This window comes from Pseudophryne corroboree, chromosome 1, assembly GCF_028390025.1.
Source record: "Pseudophryne corroboree isolate aPseCor3 chromosome 1, aPseCor3.hap2, whole genome shotgun sequence".
Taxonomy (NCBI): Eukaryota; Metazoa; Chordata; class Amphibia; order Anura; family Myobatrachidae; genus Pseudophryne; species Pseudophryne corroboree.
In genome coordinates this window covers 732,006,373-732,031,292 of record NC_086444.1, presented here as the reverse complement: position 1 = coordinate 732,031,292, position 24,920 = coordinate 732,006,373, and the positions used below count along the sequence as shown (strand labels likewise).

Sequence of the window (24,920 nt, the reverse complement as noted above, 5' to 3'; positions counted from 1 at the left end):
CCGGGCAACAGTGACGAACTTACGCCACTGGTGCCACCCCATGTTATTTGCAACCTACAATCGGGTATATCCAAAGTATTCCACGTGTGCGGGTATTGTATCTCTGTAAGAGCGACCATCCCATTCACCAGTTAAGTCTACAGCCTTTGACAGTTTTGTTGTGTAGTTAGAAATCATATTTTGCGGAAATGTGTCTGCTGAAGCATTACTAGGCAAGGTTATGTAGAATGATTTGTCATCCATCGTTCGCCTTGTTTAGAGAGTATCGCGTTTTATATATCTTTTAACTCTGATGCAGCAACCCAACTGTTAAATGTTGCGGGGTACCAGCGCCACTTGACTAACGCGTATTTCTGACCTCTGTCTGTCTTATTTTTTAAAATCTTTTTGACTTTGTAAATTCTATTATAGTTTTTTGGGACGCTTTGAAGCTCCTCAGGATAAAAACTGCCTGTACTGGTTTCACCGTAGAGATCCACCAATGTGTAAAGCGGCTTAAGCCCTTTAGTGTTCACGTTCTGTATTACAAAAATTTCCTCAGAAAAATTCTGTTCATACCCTTTCTGAAATATATCCTTTTATTTGGAAATGCGTACATGTTCACCAACGGCCAAACGCAGTGTGGTTTTTTTAGTCTTAAAGTATTCGCCATACTTCGTCTTGAAGATTCTCAAAGCGTTTGCACGGTGAACACTTAATCGTTCTATGGTTTGTGTTATTATAGCTGTATATGAAATCTTGTAAAACATCTATATATCTGTAAGTGTTCTGTGCTGTGAAATAGCGCCACATCCGTGTTTTTAAAGTCCTATTGAAGTGTTCTATAACAGCCGCTTTCACATCGTTATTGGTTGTGAAATGTTGTATGGCCTATTTTTCTAACACTTTTTTTAGGATTTTGTTTACAAACTCTTTACCGGGATCAGTTTGCAACTTCTTTGGTACGCAACCTTGTTGGAATATTTTTTCAAAAGCGTTAGCGACTGTTGTAGCATTCTTGGTTGTTAGACCGACATCCCACGCTCTCTTACTGAAAATATAGATAATGGTTAATATATATTTAAAGCCATCGTTGTACTTCGCGAGGTCTGTGAGCGAGACCAGATCACATTGCCACTGCTGATTTATATCCGATACGCATATCATGTTCCTTTTATAGGATTTTCACGCCAGCTTATGCAGCATATAAAAATCTTTCTGTTGTAACCATTTTTTGACATCGGATCCTTTAAACACCCCTTTATTCGCCTTATAATATTTATGAACACCGCAATAACTTCCGGGGTTTAACACTGTATAATATGCCTTTTTCATCAGCTTTTTTCTATTAGTCATTTAATATGTGCACTGATTGTCTAAGGCAGTGGTCGGGGAACAGGGGTAAATTACCCCCATGGTGTAAAAATGAAATTCCTGGGGGTAAGTGACGGTCGCGTTGCAGAGACACAGCACCGTCCAGCTCGTGATGTGACGTGCTGACGCAGACCCGGCCCTAACCAATATGATGCCCTAGGCATGTTTTTGGCTGGTGGCCCCTTGTACAGACGCTAGTTCCGTCTCTGAACCTGTACCCCTTTCCCAGCACCATCACCCCTCACCCATAACAGTCCTCATTTTGGTGCTGCTACCCCCTATATTTTAAATAGGAATAGAGTGCACATTCGGTGCGCAGCCCAAAACGGGGCGTGTTCTTGCTGGGAAGGGACATGGCCACACAATTATAACCCCAGTTGAAATTACGCCAACAGTACTGCAAGTTTTTTCACATTATATTATGCAATAGTGTCACTTATTCACGTTACATCACACAGTAGTACCACGTTACTGTACTCACAGTAGTGCCCAGAGGCAGAACTCTGGGAGACAACGGAGTCAGCTGCCGCCGGGCTCCTGCTTTGAAGGGGGGCACCTCTCCTCCTGTTCCGTGTGTTCAGCGACATTAATCAATTAAGTTAATTGACAGCAGCTGGTATCTCTTCCGTAGCCGACTTCCCCACTAGTCAGTGCACCTTACAAATCACACCCTCTTTATTATAGATATACTGGAAGCAGACACCTTACTGATGAAGCTATTTGCTCCTATAAAGGAAACATGAGAATTCTAACTATATGAAGTTATTTCTCTGACAATTACACGTAACTTCATATAGTTAGAATTCTCATACTTCCTATGCAAGAGCAGATATCTCCATCAGTAAGGTGCATGCTACCAGTGTAAAAGGTTGTGGGTTCGAATCCTGGGTATGACACTTGCAAATTAATTGTCAGAGAAATAATCAGCATTGTGAGTGACTGACCAGATCTATGTAGTGTGTGGTTGGACCCCTACATAGATCTGCCTAGTTGCAACGGTTTTGTAGTAGCTTCATATAGTTAGAATTAGAGATGAGCGGGTTCGGTTTTACTCGGTGTCAGAGCCGGCCATAGGCATAGGCAAACTAGGCAATTGCCTAGGACATTTGATATGCCTAGGGGCATCAGCAGCTTCTGCTGATTAAAATGATATGCGGCATGCCTATATTCTGCGTGTAGCATTTCATATGCAGATACAGCCACAGTCTCACACAGTATATAGGCATGCTGCATATCATTTTAATCAGCAGAAGCTGCTTGTGCATCCTAGCCACATAGCAATGCAAATAAGATGCATTTTAATAAAGAAAAAAAGTGCCCGATGTTAGCATTGAGGCAAGATTTATGAGTACACATCTGTATCCAAGCAGAGGCAGAGGTGACAGTGTTAGTGGCAGTGTGAGTGCTGTGTGCATGTGAGTGGGTTGTTTGTGCAGTAGTGTTCGGAATATGTGTAAGGAGCATTATGTGTGTCATGTAAAAATGCATTAATAATGTGCAACATATGTGTAGGTGGCACTATGTGTGTCATTATGTGTATAAGGGCATTAATAATGGGCGGCATATGTGTAATAGGGTACTACTGTATGTGTGTCATTATGTCTATAGGGGCACTAATAATGTACAGCAAATGTGTAGGGGTCACTATGTGTGTCATTATGTGTATAAGGGCATTAATAATGTGCAGCATATGTGTAAGGGACATTATGTCTAAAAGGGAATTAATAAAGGTTGTCATAATGTGTAAGGCGCATTATGTTTATAAGGACATTAATGATGTGTCTCATACTGTATGTGTAAGGGGCATTACTGTGTGAAATTATGTGTATAAATGCATTACTAATGTGTGGCATTATGTGTATAAGGTGCTTTACTATGTGGCGTTGCATATAGAAAGGGCACTACTTTGTCGTCTAATGTGAATAAAGAGCAATAAGGTGTGGTGTAATGTGAATAAGGAGCAATTCAGTGTGATGTAATGTGAATAAGGAGCTCTACTGTGAGGAGTAATGTTTATAAGGTATAGTGATACTACTGTGGGATGTAATGGGAATTATGGACACTATCGCATGATCAAATGTGAATAAAGTTGCAGTACTGTGTGGCGTAATTTGAATTGGGGTTACTATTGTGTGGCCATGTCCCTTCCCAGCAAGAAGATGCCCCTTTTTGGGCTGTGCGCCAAATGTGCGAATTGTTCCTATTTAAAATATAGGGGATACAAAAACCAAAGTGAGGACTGTTATGGGTGAGGGGTGATGGTGCTGGGAAAGAGGTGCAAGGTCAGAGGCGGAACCCGCGGTGGTGCTAGGGGGCACCAGCCAAAATCTTGCCTAGGGCATCATATTGGTTAGGGCCGGCTCTGCTCGGTGTTACTCGGCACTCAAAACGGCATCTTATTGGCTCACAGATGATATATACAGTAGGGGGGGGGGGAAGGGCACCAATATTTTTCTTGCCTCCGGCAACTGGGATAAACTTACGCCACTGGCTGGCCCTGTCATCTCTCTTTGCTGACCCTTCCATTCTGTGCAGTCCCTGTCACCCTGTCCTGTCCCTGTCATTACCCTGTAAACTCTGTCCTAGCCCTGTTAACCATCTCTTCTATACCTTCAGTTCTGTCTCTGTCCCCTCTGTCCTGGCGCTGTCACCTATGCTTGGTCCTATTTCTGTTCTTCCCCACTGTCCCTGTCATCTCTGTATTGGCCCTGCCCCATCTGTACTGTCCCTGACACCCTTCTCTCCTGTCCCCTCTATTCTGTCCTGGTCCTGTAACCCATCTCTCCTGCTCCTCTGTTCTGGCCATGTCACCTCTGTCCTGTGCCTATCCCTTTTGTCTTAGTCTGTCCTAGCCACACTGGACTGTCCCTTTCATCTCAGTACTGCCCGTATTACCTCTGTCCTGGCACTTTTTTTTCGAGAGGCGGGGGCACCAAACTCTTACTTGCCTCCGGGCGACGGGGATGAACTTACGCCACTGGTAGTGCCCCTTACTCACATTTCTCCACACCATATTGCTCTTTATTCACATTAGACCACACAGTAGTGCCCTTTCTATACGTTATGCCACAAAGTACTTTAGTACACCTTATACTAGTGATGAGCGGGTTCAGTTTCTCGGAAACCGAACCCCCCCGAACTTCACGCTTTTTACACGGGTCCGAGGCAGACTCGGATCTTCCCGCCTTGCTCGGCTAAACCGAGCGCGCCCGAACGTCATCATCCCGCTGTCGGATTCTCGCGAGGCTCGTATTCTATCGCGAGACTCGGATTCTATATAAGGAGCCGCGCGTTGCCGCCATTTTCACACGTGCATTGAGATTGATAGGGAGAGGACGTGGCTGGCGTCCTCTCCGTTTAGAATAGAAATAGATAGTGAGAGTGAGACACTTGATTTACTGGAGCTTAGGAGTACTCAGAGAGTGCAGAGTTTACTAGTGACTGACCAGTGACCACCAGTGCAGTTTTATTATTATTTAATATAATCCGTTCTCTGCCTGAAAAAAAACGATACACAGTGACACAGTATACCATATCTGTGCTCAGCCTCAGTGTGCTGCATCATCTATGTATATCTGACTGTGCTGAGTGCTCACTGCTCACACAGCTTAATTGTGGAGGAGACTGGGGAGCAGTTATAGCAGGAGTACATATATTTAACAGTGCACACTTTTGCTGCCAGAGTGCCACTGCCAGTGTGACTGACCAGTGACCAGTGACCACCAGTATATTGTGATTGTCTGCCTGAAAAAGTTAAACACTCGTCGTGTGGTGTTTTTATTCTATAAACGCATTCTGCTGACAGTGTCCAGCAGGTCCGTCATTATATAATATATACCTGTCCTGCAGTAGTGATATATATATATTTTTTATATCATTATCATCCAGTCTATACTAGCAGCAGACGCAGTACGGTAGTCCACGGCTGTAGCTACCTCTGTGTCGGCAGTCGCTCGTCCATAATTGTATACCTACCTGTGGTGGTTTTTTTTTCTATCTTCTTCATACTAGTAGTTAACTTTAGGAGTCTGCAGTGCTGACAGTGTCCAGCAGGTCCGTCATTATATAATATATACCTGTCCGGCTGCAGTAGTGATATATATATATTTTTTATATCATTATCATCCAGTCTATATTAGCAGCAGACGCAGTACGGTAGTCCACGGCTGTAGCTACCTCTGTGTCGGCAGTCGCTCCTCCATCCATAATTGTATACCACCTACCTGTTGTGTTTTTTTTTTTTCTATCTTCTTGATACTAGTAGCTTACTTTAGGAGTCTGCAGTGCTGACAGTGTCCAGCAGGTCCGTCATTATATAATATATACCTGTCCGGCTACAGTAGTGATATATATATATTTTTTATATCATTATCATCCAGTCTATATTAGCAGCAGACACAGTACGGTAGTCCACGGCTGTAGCTACCTCTGTGTCGGCAGTCGCTCGTCCATCCATAATTGTATACCACCTACCTGTGGTGTTTTTTTTTATTCTATCTTCTTGATACTAGTAGCTTACTTTAGGAGTCTGCAGTGCTGACAGTGTCCAGCAGGTCCGTCATTATATAATATATACCTGTCCGGCTGCAGTAGTGATATATATATATTTTTTATATCATTATCATCCAGTCTATATTAGCAGCAGACGCAGTATGGTAGTCCACGGCTGTAGCTACCTCTGTGTCGGCAGTCGCTCGTCCATCCATAATTGTATACCACCTACCTGTGGTGTTTTTTTTTTCTATCTTCTTGATACTAGTAGCTTACTTTAGGAGTCTGCAATGCTGACAGTGTCCAGCAGGTCCGTCATTATATAATATATACCTGTCCGGCTGCAGTAGTGATATATATATATTTTTTATATCATTATCATCCAGTCTATATTAGCAGCAGACGCAGTACGGTAGTCCACGGCTGTAGCTACCTCTGTGTCGGCAGTCGCTCGTCCATCCATAATTGTATACCACCTACCTGTGGTGTTTTTTTTTTCTATCTTCTTGATACTAGTAGCTTACTTTAGGAGTCTGCAGTGCTGACAGTGTCCAGCAGGTCCGTCATTATATAATATATACCTGTCCGGCTGCAGTAGTGATATATATATATTTTTTATATCATTATCATCCAGTCTATATTAGCAGCAGACGCAGTACGGTAGTCCACGGCTGTAGCTACCTCTGTGTCGGCAGTCGCTCGTCCATCCATAATTGTATACCACCTACCTGTGGTGTTTTTTTTTCTATCTTCTTGATACTAGTAGCTTACTTTAGGAGTCTGCAATGCTGACAGTGTCCAGCAGGTCCGTCATTATATAATATATACCTGTCCGGCTGCAGTAGTGATATATATAAATATTTTTTATATCATTATCATCCAGTCTATATTAGCAGCAGACGCAGTACGGTAGTCCACGGCTGTAGCTACCTCTGTGTCGGCAGTCGCTCGTCCATCCATAATTGTATACCACCTACCTGTGGTGTTTTTTTTTTCTTCTATCTTCTTGATACTAGTAGCTTACTTTAGGAGTCTGCAGTGCTGACAGTGTCCAGCAGGTCCGTCATTATATAATATATACCTGTCCGGCTGCAGTAGTGATATATATATTTTTTTTATATCATTATCATCCAGTCTATATTAGCAGCAGACGCAGTACGGTAGTCCACGGCTGTAGCTACCTCTGTGTCGGCAGTCGCTCGTCCATCCATAAGTATACTAGTATCCATCCATCTCCATTGTTTACCTGAGGTGCCTTTTACTTGTGCCTTTTAAAATATGGAGAACAAAAATGTTGAGGTTCCAAAAATAGGGAAAGATCAAGATCGACTTCCACCTCGTGCTGAAGCTGCTGCCACTAGTCATGGCCGAGACGATGAAATGCCATCAAAGTCGTCTGCCAAGGCCGATGCCCAATGTCATAGTACAGAGCATGTAAAATCCAAAACACCAAATATCAGTAAAAAAAGGACTCAAAAATCTAAAATAAAATTGTCGTCGGAGAAGCGTAAACTTGCCAATATGCCATTTACCACACGGAGTGGCAAGGAACGGCTGAGGCCCTGGCCTATGTTCATGGCTAGTGGTTCAGCTTCACATGAGGATGGAAGCACTCAGCCTCTCGCTAGAAAAATGAAAAGACTCAAGCTGGCAAAAGCACAGCAAAGAACTGCGTTTTTCGAAATCACAAATCCACAAGGAGAGTCCAATTGTGTCGTTTGCGATGCCTGACCTTCCCAACACTGGACGTGAAGAGCATGCGCCTTCCACCATTTGCACGCCCCCTGCAAGTGCTGGAAGGAGCACCCGCAGTCCAGTTCCTGATAGTCAGATTGAAGATGTCAGTGTTGAAGTACACCAGGATGAGGAGGATATGGGTGTTGCTGGCGCTGGGGAGGAAATTGACCAGGAGGATTCTGATGGTGAGGTGGTTTGTTTAAGTCAGGCACCCGGGGAGACACCTGTTGTCCGTGGGAGGAATAGGGCCATTGACATGCCTGGTGAAAATACCAAAAAAATCAGCTCCTCGGTGTGGAAGTATTTCAACAGAAATGCGGACAACATTTGTCAAGCCGTGTGTTGCCTTTGTCAAGCTGTAATAAGTAGGGGTAAGGACGTTAACCACCTCGGAACATCCTCCCTTATACGTCACCTGCAGCGCATTCATCATAAGTCAGTGACAAGTTCAAAAACTTTGGGCGACAGCGGAAGCAGTCCACTGACCAGTAAATCCCTTCCTCTTGTAACCAAGCTCACGCAAACCACCCCACCAACTCCCTCAGTGTCAATTTCCTCCTTCCCCAGGAATGCCAATAGTCCTGCAGGCCATGTCACTGGCAATTCTGACGAGTCCTCTCCTGCCTGGGATTCATCCTTGCGTGTAACGCCTACTGCTGCTGGCGCTGCTGTTGTTGCTGCTGGGAGTCGATGGTCATCCCAGAGGGGAAGTCGTACTCGTAAGACCACTTTTACTACTTCCACCAAGCAATTGACTGTCCAACAGTCCTTTGCGAGGAAGATGAAATATCACAGCAGTCATCCTGCTGCAAAGCGGATAACTGAGGCCTTGGCATCCTGGGCGGTGAGAAACGTGGTTCCGGTATCCATCATTACTGCAGAGCCAACTAGAGACTTGTTGGAGGTACTGTGTCCCCGGTACCAAATACCATCTAGGTTCCATTTCTCTAGGCAGGCGATACCGAAAATGTACACAGACCTCAGAAAAAGACTCACCAGTGTCCTAAAAAATGCAGTTGTACCCAATGTCCACTTAACCACGGACATGTGGACAAGTGGAGCAGGGCAGGCTCAGGACTATATGACTGTGACAGCCTACTGGGTAGATGTATGGACTCCCGCCGCAAGAACAGCAGCGGCGGCACCAGTAGCAGCATCTCGCAAACGCCAACTCTTTCCTAGGCAGGCTACGCTTTGTATCACCGCTTTCCAGAATACGCACACAGCTAAAAACCTCTTACGGCAACTGAGGAAGATCATCGCAGAATGGCTTACCCCAATTGGACTCTCCTGTGGATTTGTGGCATCGGACAACGCCAGCAATATTGTGTGTGCATTAAATATGGGCAAATTCCAGCACGTCCCATGTTTTGCACATACCTTGAATTTGGTGGTGCAGAATTATTTAAAAAACAAGAGGGGCGTGCAAGAGATGCTGTCGGTGGCCAGAAGAATTGCGGGACACTTTCGGCGTACAGGCACCACGTACAGAAGACTGAAGCACCACCAAAAACGCCTGAACCTGCCCTGCCATCATCTGAAGCAAGAAGTGGTAACGAGGTGGAATTCAACCCTCTATATGCTTCAGAGGTTGGAGGAGCAGCAAAAGGCCATTCAAGCCTATACAACTGAGCACGATATAGGAGGTGGAATGCACCTGTCTCAAGCGCAGTGGAGAATGATTTCAACGTTGTGCAAGGTTCTGCAACCTTTTGAACTTGCCACACGTGAAGTCAGTTCAGACACTGCCAGCCTGAGTCAGGTCATTCCCCTCATCAGGCTTTTGCAGAAGAAGCTGGAGACATTGAAGGAGGAGCTAACACAGAGCGATTCCGCTAGGCATGTGGGACTTGTGGATGGAGCCCTTAATTCGCTTAACAAGGATTCACGGGTGGTCAATCTGTTGAAATCAGAGCACTACATTTTGTCCACCGTGCTCGATCCTAGATTTAAAACCTACCTTGGATCTCTCTTTCCGGCAGACACAAGTCTGCTGGGGTTCAAAGAACTGCTGGTGACAAAATTGTCAAGTCAAGCGGAACGCGACCTGTCAACATCTCCTCCTTCACATTCTCCCGCAACTGGGGGTGCGAGGAAAAGGCTCAGAATTCCGAGCCCACCCGCTGGCGGTGATGCAGGGCAGTCTGGAGCGACTGCTGATGCTGACATCTGGTCCGGACTGAAGGCCTGACAACGATTACGGACATGTCGTCTACTGTCACTGCATATGATTCTCTCCCCATTGAAAGAACGGTGGAGGATTATATGAGTGACCGCATCCAAGTAGGCACGTCAGACAGTCCGTACTTATACTGGCAGGAAAAAGAGGCAATTTGGAGGCACTTGCACAAACTGGCTTTATTCTACCTAAGTTGCCCTCCCACAAGTGTGTACTCCGAAAGAGTGTTTAGTGCCGCCGCTCACCTTGTCAGCAATCGGCGTACGAGGTTACATCCAGAAAATGTGGAGAAGATGATGTTCATTAAAATGAATTATAATCAATTCCTCCGTGGAGACATTGACCAGCAGCAATTGCCTCCACAAAGTACACAGGGAGCTGAGATGGTGGATTCCAGTGGGGACGAATTGATAATCTGTGAGGAGGGGGATGTACACGGTGATATATCGGAGGATGATGATGAGGTGGACATCTTGCCTCTGTAGAGCCAGTTTGTGCAAGGAGAGATTAATTGCTTCTTTTTTGGTGGGGGTCCAAACCAACCCGTCATTTCAGTCACAGTCGTGTGGCAGACCCTGTCACTGAAATGATGGGTTGGTTAAAGTGTGCATGTCCTGTTTATACAACATAAGGGTGGGTGGGAGGGCCCAAGGACAATTCCATCTTGCACCTCTTTTTTCTTTCATTTTTCTTTGCGTCATGTGCTGTTTGGGGAGTAGTTTTTGGAAGGGCCATCCTGCGTGACACTGCAGTGCCACTCCTAGATGGGCCAGGTGTTTGTGTCGGCCACTTGGGTCGCTTATCTTAGTCACACAGCTACCTCGTTGCGCCTCTTTTTTTCTTTGCGTCATGTGCTGTTTGGGGGGTGTTTTTTGGAAGGGCCATCCTGCGTGACACTGCAGTGCCACTCCTAGATGGGCCAGGTGTTTGTGTCGGCCACTTGGGTCGCTTATCTTAGTCACACAGCTACCTCATTGCGCCTCTTTTTTTCTTTGCGTCATGTGCTGTTTGGGGGGTGTTTTTTGGAAGGGCCATCCTGCGTGACACTGCAGTGCCACTCCTAGATGGGCCAGGTGTTTGTGTCGGCCACTAGGGTCGCTTATCTTAGTCACACAGCTACCTCATTGCGCCTCCAAAACACAAAACCCGAAAAATTTCCGGTGCTCATCACTACCTTATACACATAATGCCGCACATTAGTAATGCATTTTGTATGCAGATACAGCCACAGTCACACACAGAAAATAGGCATGGTGCATATCATTTTAATCAGCAGAAGCTGCTTGTGCCCCATGGCATTCCAAATGCCCTAGGCATTTGCCTAGTTTGCCTATGCCTGGGGCCGGCTCTGTGATGACGTCACACCGCGCTCCCTCCTGCCCGCCCTGCTCTGTGCTCCTGGCCATCCTGTACTGTGTTCCTGGCCACGGTGTGACGTGCTGACATTACACCGCGCTCCCTCACGCCCGCCCGTCCTGTGCTGTTCTCTCGCCTGCGGCCCGCCAACCCACACACAGAGCTTGAAGTGTTCTGTGGCTGACCGCTGACGGAGTTCCGCAGGATCAGACAGTGGCCCACATAACAGTGGGAAATTCCCACTAACATTACTGAGGTGAGGATTTGACCATCTGTCTCCTAAAAGTCGTGTCCCCCTCCCTTCCCCCCTCATTCATCTTTCTTGCATTCATTCTGGTGTTTTTGGTGTTTGGTGTTTTCATTGCAAAAAAATAATTGGTGAAAATAATAATAATAATTATATATATATATATATATATATATATATACATAGTATCTCAGAAATGCCATATAAACAGTGATAACAAGTATATATGCACAATAATATATGATTTCCTTCCTTTCAAATCAAGGGGGTAGCGTCGGCGTATCTAAATATATTTTGGGGTAAAAGGTAGAAAAGTTCCCTGACCCCTGGTCTAAGGGATGACATTTTTTCTTACTAGCGAATCAATGATCTTTTGATATCAGTTTTATATCATATGATATCATTTTTTTTATTAAACAGAACTAAAAGGGGGTGGGGCTATAACAGGAGGCGTGTCGACCTGTCAAGTTTGACGAAAAGCGGTTCTCCCTCTACTCCAGTTATTCACATCTGCTGAAACATCAAGTTGCCTATTTCTATTACCTTTTCAGCTGATCAACCATTGTTATTTTTATAAGTACGTACAGTGATTATAATGTGTACAGTGTAGAAGAACATGTTATGACTAGTAATAGATTGTGATACAATACTTACGTATTTATTATCCCTGGAAACAAACGTTGTTGCATTGCTGTTACTGGGATCCGGAAGATCAGGACACAATCGTTTGCTGAGCCTGGAACATTAAAGTAGCATTGTAAGTTATTGAGAACAAATTCTAATTGCTCTGCCAGATTGCCACTCAGTGCATAACATGGATTATGGCACACTTATTGGATTTGTATGTAAGTAAAATACAAAAAATCACATCTTGTGAGACTACCAGTAAAATTAGACTTCCGCTGTGATAAACCAGTGATCTAGTAAAGTGAAATGAAAGTGAATATAATGGAAGGGCATGAGCCATTTCACATGTAAAGGATTAATTCAAGGGGACACTATAAAGAGGAAAATCAGTTTGCGGGGTGGGGGCATTATAGCAATAAAGGGGGAAGATACTTTTCTAATCAATAAAGGGGACCTTAATATTGAGAGAATCAATAAAGTGGGGCCATATCTGGGAACAACAATTTGGGGAGACACGCTACAAGGGACCATCAATATGGAAATGCATGATGTGGGGAGGTTCAATACTGCAGGCCATGGCATGCAGATTTATTATAGGAGGTGCACATGACATGGGTTGTGGAAAAACATGAGATAGGGAAGAAACAATGCAGGTGGTTTGTGATATGGGGAAGATAAAATACAGGGAAATACTGATATGGGGAGACTCCACACAGGGGCCATGATATGATCAGAATAAATACAGGGTCCATGATCTGCGGATAATCAGGATGGAGGCATGATATACTGTAGTGAAGACATTCATAACAGGTATGTGTGTGAAGAATCTATGAGCAAGATCATCATTTGGCGTAATATGTGAGCAGGTGGTTGGATGGTCACAATGAGTGACAATGACAGACTACCCACTATCTAAATTGTATAGGATGCTATGTCTGTATTGTATGGCTGCCACATCTTTTATCCTTTCTGGGCGGCTCTTCACATGTGAATATTAGCAATAGCAGATTTGTGAACATCGCTATCTCAGCCTCAATAGCAATCCATAATGAATCAGGCCCTGTGTTGTGAGATGCAATTTGCTTGGCCTCACAAGCCATCTTGTGACAGAAATAAACATCTCAACCGGTAGTTGCAATGTTTATCCCATATGCGATCACATCGCAAATGCAGGAAGGAAGTGCAACTGTCCCGATTCAAGCAGGACAGTACCGTTATTTGGACACTGTCCCACCCGCGGGCCTCAGTCTTTGATCACCCGCTCCTCTGCAAAGCAGCGAGTGATCCCTGAATAGATGTCATGCACGCGGCATCTAATCAGTGCAGGGAGGTGAGCTGGGGGCTGCCCAGTTACTTGGAGAGTGCTTGGAGAGCACGGGGCACTACTCAAAAATGCTGAAAATCGGGTCGAGTCACAAGGCTATGCCCTAAAAAGGCTCTGCTGTGAAGATGCCAGGGCAAGAGTTTAATGTCTTCCTTCCGCACACCATATGTGCTTCACTATGCATGCTCCCTGACTCCAATTATTGCAGCCCTGACACCCTTACCAGCAGACATACCTCCCCTCTCTGGCAGCTCTTACAGCAAACAATTTAATTATAGCCGCTTCCTCTCCTGCCAACTTTAAAAACTATTCTGCAATCCGCTGGCTCTAAATAACATGGAAGGCATCGTCCAGGGTCCACCACCTGGTACCCCTGTTGCTTTCAGGACACCTAGCTTCTGCATGGACCTAGTTACTCAGACTCCTATTCAGGGCTGTACGTAAACCATCAGCCTTGATGGGGGGAGGACTGCACGTGTGCTGGGCATGATCACATACAGTGCCCCCTTAGCCGCAACCTGATTGATAGGCTGCTGTCCTTTGGGGTGGTGGGTGGAGATGGCCAAAGTTCCCGAAATCAAGGGTTTTTTCCCCATTTTCTGGGTCTGTTGAGGCCAGGATCTTCTAACACAGATTTGCTGGTCCTGGCTGAGCGGTCCCAGGAGTATGCTTCAGCTTACTCAGATGACTGGTGATGCTACCAACATCGCGGATACAGCACTCAGATCGCAGGTGCTGGCAAGAGGCATCTTCTTCCTACAGATGCCTCCTGCAGCACTAGCATTTTTTTTACACATTGCTGCGGCATCCAAAGACCCAACAGCAATGTATTTTGCTTCCATCTCTAAATCAGGCCAAATATTGTGTCTGCATTCTTACTGGCATCTTTGAACCAGGTACTTTTGTTTTTTACATAATTCCAATCCTGCTGGCCATCGGGGGTTTTAATTCTGCTATTTTTTCAGAGAGTGTCAGCACCATCAAGGGACCATGGTCGGCTCCAGGCATGTTCCAATAGAGCGGCCGAACAGGGCGCCGTACTTAATGGGCGCCGCTAGCTCTGGCCGCCATATTGGAGCCTGGAGCCGTCGCTACAGCTGCAGTCCGCTCCCCTCCCCTCCCTGCTAACCGGCGCCGGCCCGTTAGCCAACCAGAGCTCGCGGTCCGGCAGTTCAGGCTGATTGGCAGCCGGACCGCGAGCTTTGATTGGCTTGCGGACCGGCGCCTAACTGAACCTGTACACCGCCGCAGCCGCCGGAGGTTGAGGGCCCCTAGGAGAGGCGCACGCTGCGCTCTCCTCCCTGCCCTCAGCCAAAGAACAGCAACCTCAGCAACAGACGCGCTGACCGGTGAGCTGCACGGGAGCAGGTGAGGGAGGGAGGGAGGGAGGGAGGGGGGGGGGATATCTGGCACTGGGGACATGTCTGGCACTGGGGCCTGGGGGCATGGGACATGTGTATCTGGCATTGGGGGCATATCTGGCACGGTGGGGGCATTTTTATATTTGGCACTGTGGGGACATATCTGGCACTGTGGGGGCATTTATGCATCTGGCACTGTGGGGACATTTATGCATCTGGCACTGTGGGGGCATATCTGCACTGTGGGGGCACTTATGTATCTGGCACTGTGGGGGCACTTATGTATCTGGCACTGTGGGGGCATATCTGCACTGTGGGGGCACTTATGTATCTGGCACTGTGGAGGCATATCTGCACTGTGGGGGCATTTCTGTATCTGGCACTGTAGGGGCATTTATGTATCTGGCACTGTGGGGGCATTTATGTATCTGGCACTGTGGGGGCATATCTGCACTGTGGGGGCACGTATGTATCTGGCACTGTGGGGGCATTTATGTATCTGGCACTGTGGGGGCATATCTGCACTGTGGGGGCATTTATGTATCTGGCACTGTGGGGGCATATCTGCACTGTGGGGGCATTTATGCATCTTGCACTGTGGGGGTATTTATGCATCTGGCACTGTGGGGGCATTTATGCATCTGGCACTGTGGGGGCATATCTGCACTGTGGGGGCATTTATGCATCTTGCACTGTGGGGGCACTTATGTATCTGGCACTGTGGGGGCATATCTGCACTGTGGGGGCACTTATGTATCTGGCACTGTGGGGGCATTTATGTATCTGGCACTGAGGAGGCATATCTGCACTGTGGGGGCATTTATGTATCTGGCACTGTGGGGGCATTTATGTATCTGGCACTGAGGGGGCATATCTGGCACTGTGGCGGCATTTATCTGGCACTGTGGGGGCATTTATCTGGCACTGTGGGGGCATTTATCTGGCACTGTGGGGGCATTTATCTGGCACTGTGGGGGCATATCTGGCACTGTGGGGGCATATCTGGCACTGTGGGGGCATTTCTGTATCTGGCACTGTAGGGGCATTTATGTATCTGGAACTGTGGGGACATCTGGCACTGTGGGGGCATTTATGTATCTGGCACTGTGGGGGCATTTATGTATCTGGCACTGTGGGGGCATTTATGTATCTGGCACTGCTGGGGGGCATGTCATGTGTAGCTGGCACGGCTGGGGAGCATATAATGTAGTGTTCCCGCTAGGCGTCTGTGGCTAGGCAATGAGTCTCAGTGCTCTGCCTGGCGCAAAGTGTCTAACGTGCTCTGCCTGGTGCAAAGTGTCTAACGTGCTCTGCCTGGCGCAAAGTGTCTAACGTGCTCTGCCTGGCGCAAAGTGTCTAACGTGCTCTGCCTGGCGCAAAGTGTCTAACGTGCTCTGCCTGGCGCAAAGTGTCTAACGTGCTCTGCCTGGCGTAAAGTGTCTAACGTGCTCTGCCTGGCGCAAAGTGTCTAACGTGCTCTGCCTGGCGCAAAGTGTCTAACGTGCTCTGCCTGGCGTAAAGTGTCTAACGTGCTCTGCCTGGCGCAAAGTGTCTAACGTGCTCTGCCTGGCGTAAAGTGTCTAACGTGCTCTGCCTGGCGCAAAGTGTCTAACGTGCTCTGCCTGGCACAAAGTGTCTAGGAGGTTCTACCTGGTGCAGTGTGTATTAACTGCACTACTGTGTGGTGTAATGCGAATTGGCACTATTATGTGGTCACGCACCTTTCCCGCGAAGCAAGGCCCCTAAATTTTTGCTGCGCGCCTTCGGCGTGCACTGTCCATGCTTTACCATGTAGGTAGATGAGCACCAAGCATTACAGTATGTACATCATTTTGCCCTCCTAACTTAAAAATGTGCCCTCCCTGTGATCAGCACCCTGCCCTAAAAAGTGAACACTATCATGTGTAGCTGGCACTGCTGGGGGTTATATTGTGTGTAGCTGGCACTGCTGGGGGGCATGTCATGTCTATCTGGCACTGCTGGGGGGTATATTGTGTGTAGCTGGCACTGCTGGGGGGCATGTCATGTCTATCTTGCACTGCACATTATGTGTATCTGACACTATACTGGAGACATTGTGTGTAAGGAACACTACTGTGGCTGTTATGTGTAAGGCTGCTAATTGTGTGCGTAGAGGGGGTGTGAAAATATATTTATTTATAGTCTAATAATATAAAGTTATGAGGCAACGCCCACTTTTCCAGAGGCCACGCCCACTTTTCCGCGCATATGGGGGGGGGGGGGCGCTTTTACATTTTCTCGCTCAGGGTACTAGTAGGCCTGGAGCCGGCCCTGCAAGGGACTGTTGGTTGTCAGTAATGTCCAGGACTTCTCTGCAAGGCTGCTTGCCTGTTTGTTGCTGATTGATACTTCCTTGCCGAAGCTAAGCAAAGTTTATGGCACTGACTGTTGAACTTACATAATGAGGGTGCATAATGAAGTGTGATTGCTACTAAGACATTTATTATTAGTAGAAAATACACTGTGAAATATTAAGAAGTGATACACAGAAGGAATTGTGCATGCACAAGTAAACATAAGGGGCTAAATGTAATAGAATGAGAGTTTCAAAAAGTGAGAGATTTGGTAAGGTTTTGCAGTTTTTTTTTTAAAGTGGCGATCATTTACACAGCAAGATCAACCTGGTTTTGCAGTGTAAATGATTGGCACGTAAAAAAAACCTGAAAAACCTTACAAAGATCTCTCACTTTCTGAAACTCTCATTCTATTACATTTGGGCCAAGACATTGATCAAATACTTAGTGTGTACAATATTTTTCCAAGAAAGCATAAAATCCAAGGTATAATATCATACATTCGCGCTGCACACTGCTGTGCTTTTGATCATTTTTTTTAATGGTGGGGCCTCTGTATGTGCAAGAAACATCATAGGATATAAGCAATTAGTAACCTGAATGCTGGTCCTTCTAGATTATAATGATGCAGGACTTACTTAGAGATGTTTTTTTACTTTATACAATTGTGGCACAGGGATTTAGAGACCAAGGTGGACAGAATTTTACAAAGTATGTAAGCTCATTAGTGCCTGATCCTCTAGCCTAGAAGGGGATGCAGTTCTTGAACCTCAATACAAAGTTCTAATGTGATAATATAGATGTTCAAAGGTTGTACATAATGCAAATAAAAAACCTCTGTGCCTCCTCTCTGCTGGACATGAAATAACAAAAGGGCTCCTTGTCACATTAAGTGGAACTGTCCCCTTAGTATGCCTTTTTATTTAATCAGTTAGGGCAGAGGTTCCCAAACTGTGTGCCGTGACTCCCTGGGGTGCCTCGTGACACTTGCAGGGGTGCCCTGGGTTGGTGGTCCAGGACCAATTCAAATTATTCATGGTCAATATAATAGGCAAAACCAGTGCTGGTGGCTGCCAGTCATAAAATATGTTGCCAAACAGAAGCAAATCTTGTCCCTCACCACACAACTGACCCTAAGGATGACATATAATTATAAACGCGATCTACTTAATGTAATATTTCTTTCTAAATTTCTCAATAAGAAATTTTTGGCCTAGGGGTGCCGTGAAAAAAATTCTGATATTCTAGGGCGCCGTGATTCAAAAAAGTTTGAAAACCACTGAATTAGGGCAAAGAAATTGTGGGACCTTCAGTACTGTTGGCTCCTGGGATCTAGCTTCTCTGCTAATCTGATATCCCTGTGTCCTCCTAAACAAAATCCGCTTAAACATACTAATAACATGACAAGAGCAGTTCTTCCTGTTCATTGTTGATCCCACCTTCCCCTGTATGTTGTTAAAGGGTTCCAGAGGATAGACTTCTTCATGTCCATGGACAACAAACATACTACTCTCATCGTTGGACAAACATAAATAATTCATGCACGTCTGATTCAGTTGGCTGGATTTCATACTTTTGATCTGCTCTTTACCCTCATACACTGGCAAACCTGCCAGCCCCTTCTGCCCCTCCACTAATTCCTTTTTTTTCTCATTTTCCTTTCCTACGCCTCCTCTTCTTCAACCTACTCTCTTTTTTTATTCTTTTATCTATGTTTTTCTTGACTTTTGATTTTTTTGCTCATTAGTAGAGTTGTGTGTTGTAATTTCATCTGTTGACACTTTGATTGTAAGATTTACTACATTCTCTTTTTTTACTTTGTATTTCGCTTGCACTTTTTATGAAATCTTTAAATCAAAGAATATATAAAAAATGAGTTAACATTAGAGAAATCAGTGATTTCTCCTGGTCTAAGATATAATAAAATTGGTCCGATCATAAAATTGTCCTATTGTCTGTCAAAAACTGATACTGTCTTTTTTGGGGCTTGATAAATAAGCCCTTATGTGAGAAATGTTACAATTTAAGTTAGAAGTTTGGAATTCCTGAAAATAAGAATTTACTTACCGATAATTCTATTTCTCGGAGTCCGTAGTGGATGCTGGGGTTCCTGAAAGGACCATGGGGAATAGCGGCTCCGCAGGAGACAGGGCACAAAAGTAAAGCTTTCCGATCAGGTGGTGTGCACTGGCTCCTCCCCCTATGACCCTCCTCCAAGCCAGTTAGGTACTGTGCCCGGACGAGCGTACACAATAAGGGAGGAATTTTGAATCCCGGGTAAGACTCATACCAGCCACACCAATCACACCGTACAACTTGTGATCTAAACCCAGTTAACAGTATGATAACAGCGGAGCCTCTGAAAAGATGGCTCACAACAATAATAACCCGATTTTTGTAACTATGTACAAGTATTGCAGATAATCCGCACTTGGGATGGGCGCCCAGCATCCACTACGGACTCCGAGAAATAGAATTATCGGTAAGTAAATTCTTATTTTCTCTATCGTCCTAGTGGATGCTGGGGTTCCTGAAAGGACCATGGGGATTATACCAAAGCTCCCAAACGGGCGGGAGAGTGCGGATGACTCTGCAGCACCGAATGAGAGAACTCCAGGTCCTCCTTAGCCAGGGTATCAAATTTGTAGAATTTAGCAAACGTGTTTGCCCCTGACCAAGTAGCTGCTCGGCAAGGTTGTAAAGCCGAGACCCCTCGGGCAGCCGCCCAAGATGAGCCCACCTTCCTTGTGGAATGGGCATTTACATATTTTGGCTGTGGCAGGCCTGCCACAGAATGTGCAAGCTGAATTGTATTACACATCCAACTAGCAATAGTCTGCTTAGAAGCAAGAGCACCCAGTTTGTTGGGTGCATACAGGATAACAGCAAGTCAGTTTTCCTGACTCCAGCCGTCCTGGAACATATTTTCAGGGCCCTGACCACATCTAGCAACTTGGAGTCCTCCAAGTCCCTAGTAGGTGCAAGGCACCACAATAAGCTGGTTCAGGTGAAACACTGACACCACCTTAGGGAGAGAACTGGGGACGAGTCCGCAGCTCTGCCCTGTCCGAATGGACAAACAGATATGGGCTTTTTTGAGAAAAAACCACCAATTTGACACTCGCCTGGTCCAGGCCAGGGCCAAGAGCATGGTCACTTTTCATGTGAGATGCTTCAAATCCACAGATTTGACTGGTTTTAAACCAATGTGATTTGAGGAATCCCAGAACTACGTTGAGATCCCACAGTGCCACTGGAGGCACAAAAGGGGGTTGTATATGCAATACTCCCTTGACAAACTTCTGGACTTCAGGAACTGAAGCCAATTCTTTCTGGAAGAAAATCGACAGGGCCGAAATTTGAACCTTAATGGACCCCAATTTGAGGCCCATAGACACTCCTGTTTGCAGGAAATGCAGGAAACGACCGAGTTGAAATTTCTTTGTGGGGCCTTCCTGGCCTCACACCACGCAACATATTTTCGCCACATGTGGTGATAATGTTGTGCGGTCACCTCCTTTCTGGCTTTGACCAGGGTAGGAATGACCTCTTCCGGAATGCCTTTTTCCCTTAGGATCCGGCTTTCCACCGCCATGCCGACAAACGCAGCTGCGGTAAGTCTTGGAACAGACATGGTACTTGCTGAAGCAAGTCCCTTCTTAGCGGCAGAGGCCATAAGACCTCTGTAAACATCTCTTGAAGTTCCGGGTACCAAGTCCTTCTTGGCCAATCCGGAGCCATGAGTATAGTTCTTACTCCTCTACGTCTTATAATTCTCAGCACCTTAGGTATGAGAAGCAGAGGAGGGAACACATACACGACTGGTACACCCACGGTGTTACCAGAACGTCCACAGCTATTGCCTGAGGGTCTCTTGACCTGGCGCAATACCTGTCCCGTTTTTTGTTCAGACGGGACGCCATCATGTCCACCTTTGGTATTTCCCAACGGTTTACAATCATGTGGAAAAAAACTTCCCGATGAAGTTTCCACTCTCCCGGGTGGAGGTCGTGCCTGCTGAGGAAGTCTGCTTCCCAGTTTCCATTCCCGGGATGAAACACTGCTGACAGTGCTATCACATGATTTTCCGCCCAGCGAAAAGTCCTTGCAGTTTTTGCCATTGCCCTCCTGCTTCTTGTGTCGCCCTGTCTGTTTACGTGGGCGACTGCCGTGATGTTTTTCCCACTGGATCAATACCGGCTGACCTTGAAGCAGAGGTCTTGCTAAGCTTAGAGCATTATAAATTTACCCTTAGCTCCAGTATATTTATGTGGAGAAAAGTCTCCAGACTTGATCACACTCCCTGGAAATTTTTTCCTTGTGTGACTGCTCCCCAGCCTCTCGGGCTGGGCTCCGTGGTCACCAGCATCCAATCCTGAATGCCGAATCTGCGGCCCTCTAGAAGATGAGCACTCTATAACCACCACAGGAGAGACACCCTTGTCCTTGGATATAGGGTTATCCGCTGATGCATCTGAAGATGCGATCCGGACCATTTGTCCAGCAGATCCCACTGAAAAGTTCTTGCGTGAAATCTGCCGGATGGAATTGCTTCGTAGGAAGCCACCATTTTTACCAGGACCCTTGTGCAATGATGCACTGTTTTTAGGAGGTTCCTGACTAGCTCGGATAACTCCCTGGCTTTCTCTTCCGGGAGAAACACCTTTTTCTGGACTGTGTCCAGAATCATCCCTAGGCACAGCAGACGTGTCGTCGGGATCAGCTGCGATTTTGGAATATTTAGAATCCACCCGTGCTGTTGTAGCAGTATCCGAGATAGTGCTACTCCGACCTCCAACTGTTCCCTGGACTATGCCCTTATCAGGAGATCGTCCAAGTAAGGGATAATTAAGACGCCTTTTCTTCGAAGAAGAATCATCATTTCGGCCATTACCTTGGTAAAGACCCGGGGTGCCGTGGACAATCCAAACGGCAGCGTCTGAAACTGATAGTGACAGTTCTGCACCACGAACCTGAGGTACCCTTAGTGAGAAGGGCAAATTTGGGACATAGAGGTAAGCATCCCTGATGTCCCGGGACACTATATAGTCCCCTTCTTCCTGGTTCGTTATCACTGCTCTGAGTGACTCCATCTTGATTTGAACCTTTGTAAGTGTTCAAAAATTTTTTTTAGAATAAGTCTCACCTAGCCTTCTGGCTTCAGTACCACAATATAGTGTGGAATAATACCCCTTTTCTTGTAGTAGGAGGGGTAATTTAATTATCACCTGCTGGGAATACAGCTTGTGAATCTTTTCCCATACTGCCTCCTTGTCGGAGGGAGACCTTGGTAAAACAGACTTCAGGAGCCTGCGAAGGGGAAACGTCTCGACATTCCAATCTGTACCCCTGGGATACTACTTGTAGGATCCAGGGGTCCTGTACGGTCTCAGCGCCATGCTGAGAACTTGTCAGAAGCGGTGGAACGCTTCTGTTCCTGGGAATGGGCTGCCTGCTGCAGTCTTCTTCCCTTTCCTCTATCCCTGGGCAGATATGATCTTATAGGGACGAAAGGACTGAGGCTGAAAAGACGGTGTCTTTTTCTGCAGAGATGTGACTTAGGGTAAAAACGGCGGATTTTCCAGCAGTTGCCGTGGCCACCAGGTCCGATGGACCGACCCCAAATAACTCCTCTTCCTTTATACGGCAATACACCTTTGTGCCGTTTGGAATCTGCATCACCTGACCACTGTCGTGTCCATAACATCTTCTGGCAGATATGGACATCACATTTACTCTTGATGCCAGAGTGCAAATATCCCTCTGTGCATCTCGCATATATAGAAATGCATCCTTTAAATGCTCTATAGTCAATAAAATACTGTCCCTGTCAAGGGTATCAATATTTTTAGTCAGGGAATCCGACCAAGCCACCCCAGCTCTGCACATCCAGGCTGAGGCGATCGCTGGTCGCAGTATAACACCAGTATGTGTGTATATACTTTTTATGATATTTTCCAGCCTCCTGTCAGCTGGTCCTTGAGGACGGCCCTATCTATAGACGGTACCGCCACTTGTTTTGATAAGCGTGTGAGCGCCTTATCCACCCTAAGGGGTGTTTCCCAACGCGCCCTAACTTCTGGCGGGAAAGGGTATACCGCCCATAATTTTCTATCGGGGGGAACCCACGCATCATCACACACTTTATTTAATTTATCTGATTCAGGAAAAACTACGGTAGTTTTTTCACATCCCACATAATACCCTCTTTTGTGGTACTTGTAGTATCAGAAATATGTAACACCTCCTTCATTGCCTTTAACGTGTGGCCCTAATAAGGAATACGTTTGTTTATTCACCGTCGACACTGGATTCAGTGTCCCTGTCTGTGTCTGTGTCGACCGACTAAAGTAAACGGGCGTTTTAAAACCCCTGACGGTGTTTTTGAGACGTCTGGACCGGTACTAATTGTTTGTCGGCCGTCTCATGTCGTCAACCGACCTTGCAGCGTGTTGACATTATCACGTAATTCCCTAAATAAGCCATCCATTCCGGTGTCGACTCCCTAGAGAGTGACATCACCATTACAGGCAATTGCTCCGCCTCCTCACCAACATCGTCCTCATACATGTCGACACACACGTACCGACACACAGCACACACACAGGGAATGCTCTGATAGAGGACAGGACCCACTAGCCCTTTGGAGAGACAGAGGGAGAGTTTACCAGCACACACCAAAAACGCTATAATTATATAGGGACAACCTTATATAAGTGTTTTCCCTTATAGCATCTTTTTTATATATTTCTAACGCCAAATTAGAGCCCCCCCTCTCTGTTTTAACCCTGTTTCTGTAGTGCAGTGCAGGGGAGAGCCTGGGAGCCTTCCCTCCAGCCTTTCTGTGAGGGAAAATGGCGCTGTGTGCTGAGGAGATAGGCCCCGCCCCTTTTTCGGCGGCCTCGTCTCCCGCTCTTAACGGATTCTGGCAGGGGTTAAATATCTCCATATAGCCTCCGGAGGCTATATGTGAGGTATTTTTAGCCAAAATAGGTATTCATTTGCCTCCCAGGGCGCCCCCCTCCCAGCGCCCTGCACCCTCAGTGACTGCCGTGTGAAGTGTGCTGAGAGGAAAATGGCGCACAGCTGCAGTGCTGTGCGCTACCTTTAGAAGACTGAGGAGTCTTCTGCCGCCGATTCTGGACCTCTTCTTACTTCAGCATCTGCAAGGGGGCCGGCGGCAAGGCTCCGGTGACCATCCAGGCTGTACCTGTGATCGTCCCTCTGGAGCTGATGTCCAGTAGCCAAGAAGCCAATCCATCCTGCACGCAGGTGAGTTCACTTCTTCTCCCCTAAGTCCCTCGTTGCAGTGATCCTGTTGCCAGCAGGACTCACTGTAAAATAAAAAACCTAAGCTAAACTTTTCTAAGCAGCTCTTTAGGAGAGCCACCTAGATTGCACCCTTCTCGGCCGGGCACAAAAATCTAACTGGCTTGGAGGAGGGTCATAGGGGGAGGAGCCAGTGCACACCACCTGATCGGAAAGCTTTACTTTTGTGCCCTGTCTCCTGCGGAGCCGCTATTCCCCATGGTCCTTTCAGGAACCCCAGCATCCACTAGGACGATAGAGAAAAATGCATTTCATACAAGTGTCTACAAGTTACTTATTTAATATTTCCTACATAATAGCCCAGATCTGTGACTCTGTGACTGTGTGGATAACGCTAGGCGTGGCTAGGAGCTCCCATTGAGTTAGCAGCAGGTCTATCACACCCAGTCCACAGCTGATTGGGCGAGAAACGCCCACCCGCACAGGTTGCATCCAATGGGAGGCTCTTCCCTTTGGCTGCTGTGTGTTCCCAGAGCAGGATTAACAATGAGGCTGATGGAGCTGCAGCTCCAGGTCCACTCTCCAAAAAAGGCCAACTGCATCTGCAGCAACATGCCCTCCAACAATTTATACATAAAAATCACTACAAATCTGAAAAGGG

At 46.4% G+C, this 24,920-nt stretch overlaps 1 protein-coding gene across 1 annotated transcript in view; it reads right to left on the bottom strand.

Annotated features, from left to right (window-relative positions):
- LOC135047596 (interleukin-31 receptor subunit alpha-like) overlaps nucleotides 1-24,920 on the bottom strand; it is a 172,001-nt gene that overhangs the window by 29,318 nt on the left and 117,763 nt on the right. Inside the window, exon 10 of the mRNA XM_063955467.1 lies at nucleotides 12,018-12,099. Within this exon, the coding sequence (XP_063811537.1) occupies nucleotides 12,018-12,099 (82 nt within the window). The remainder of the gene's footprint in view (nucleotides 1-12,017; nucleotides 12,100-24,920) is intronic.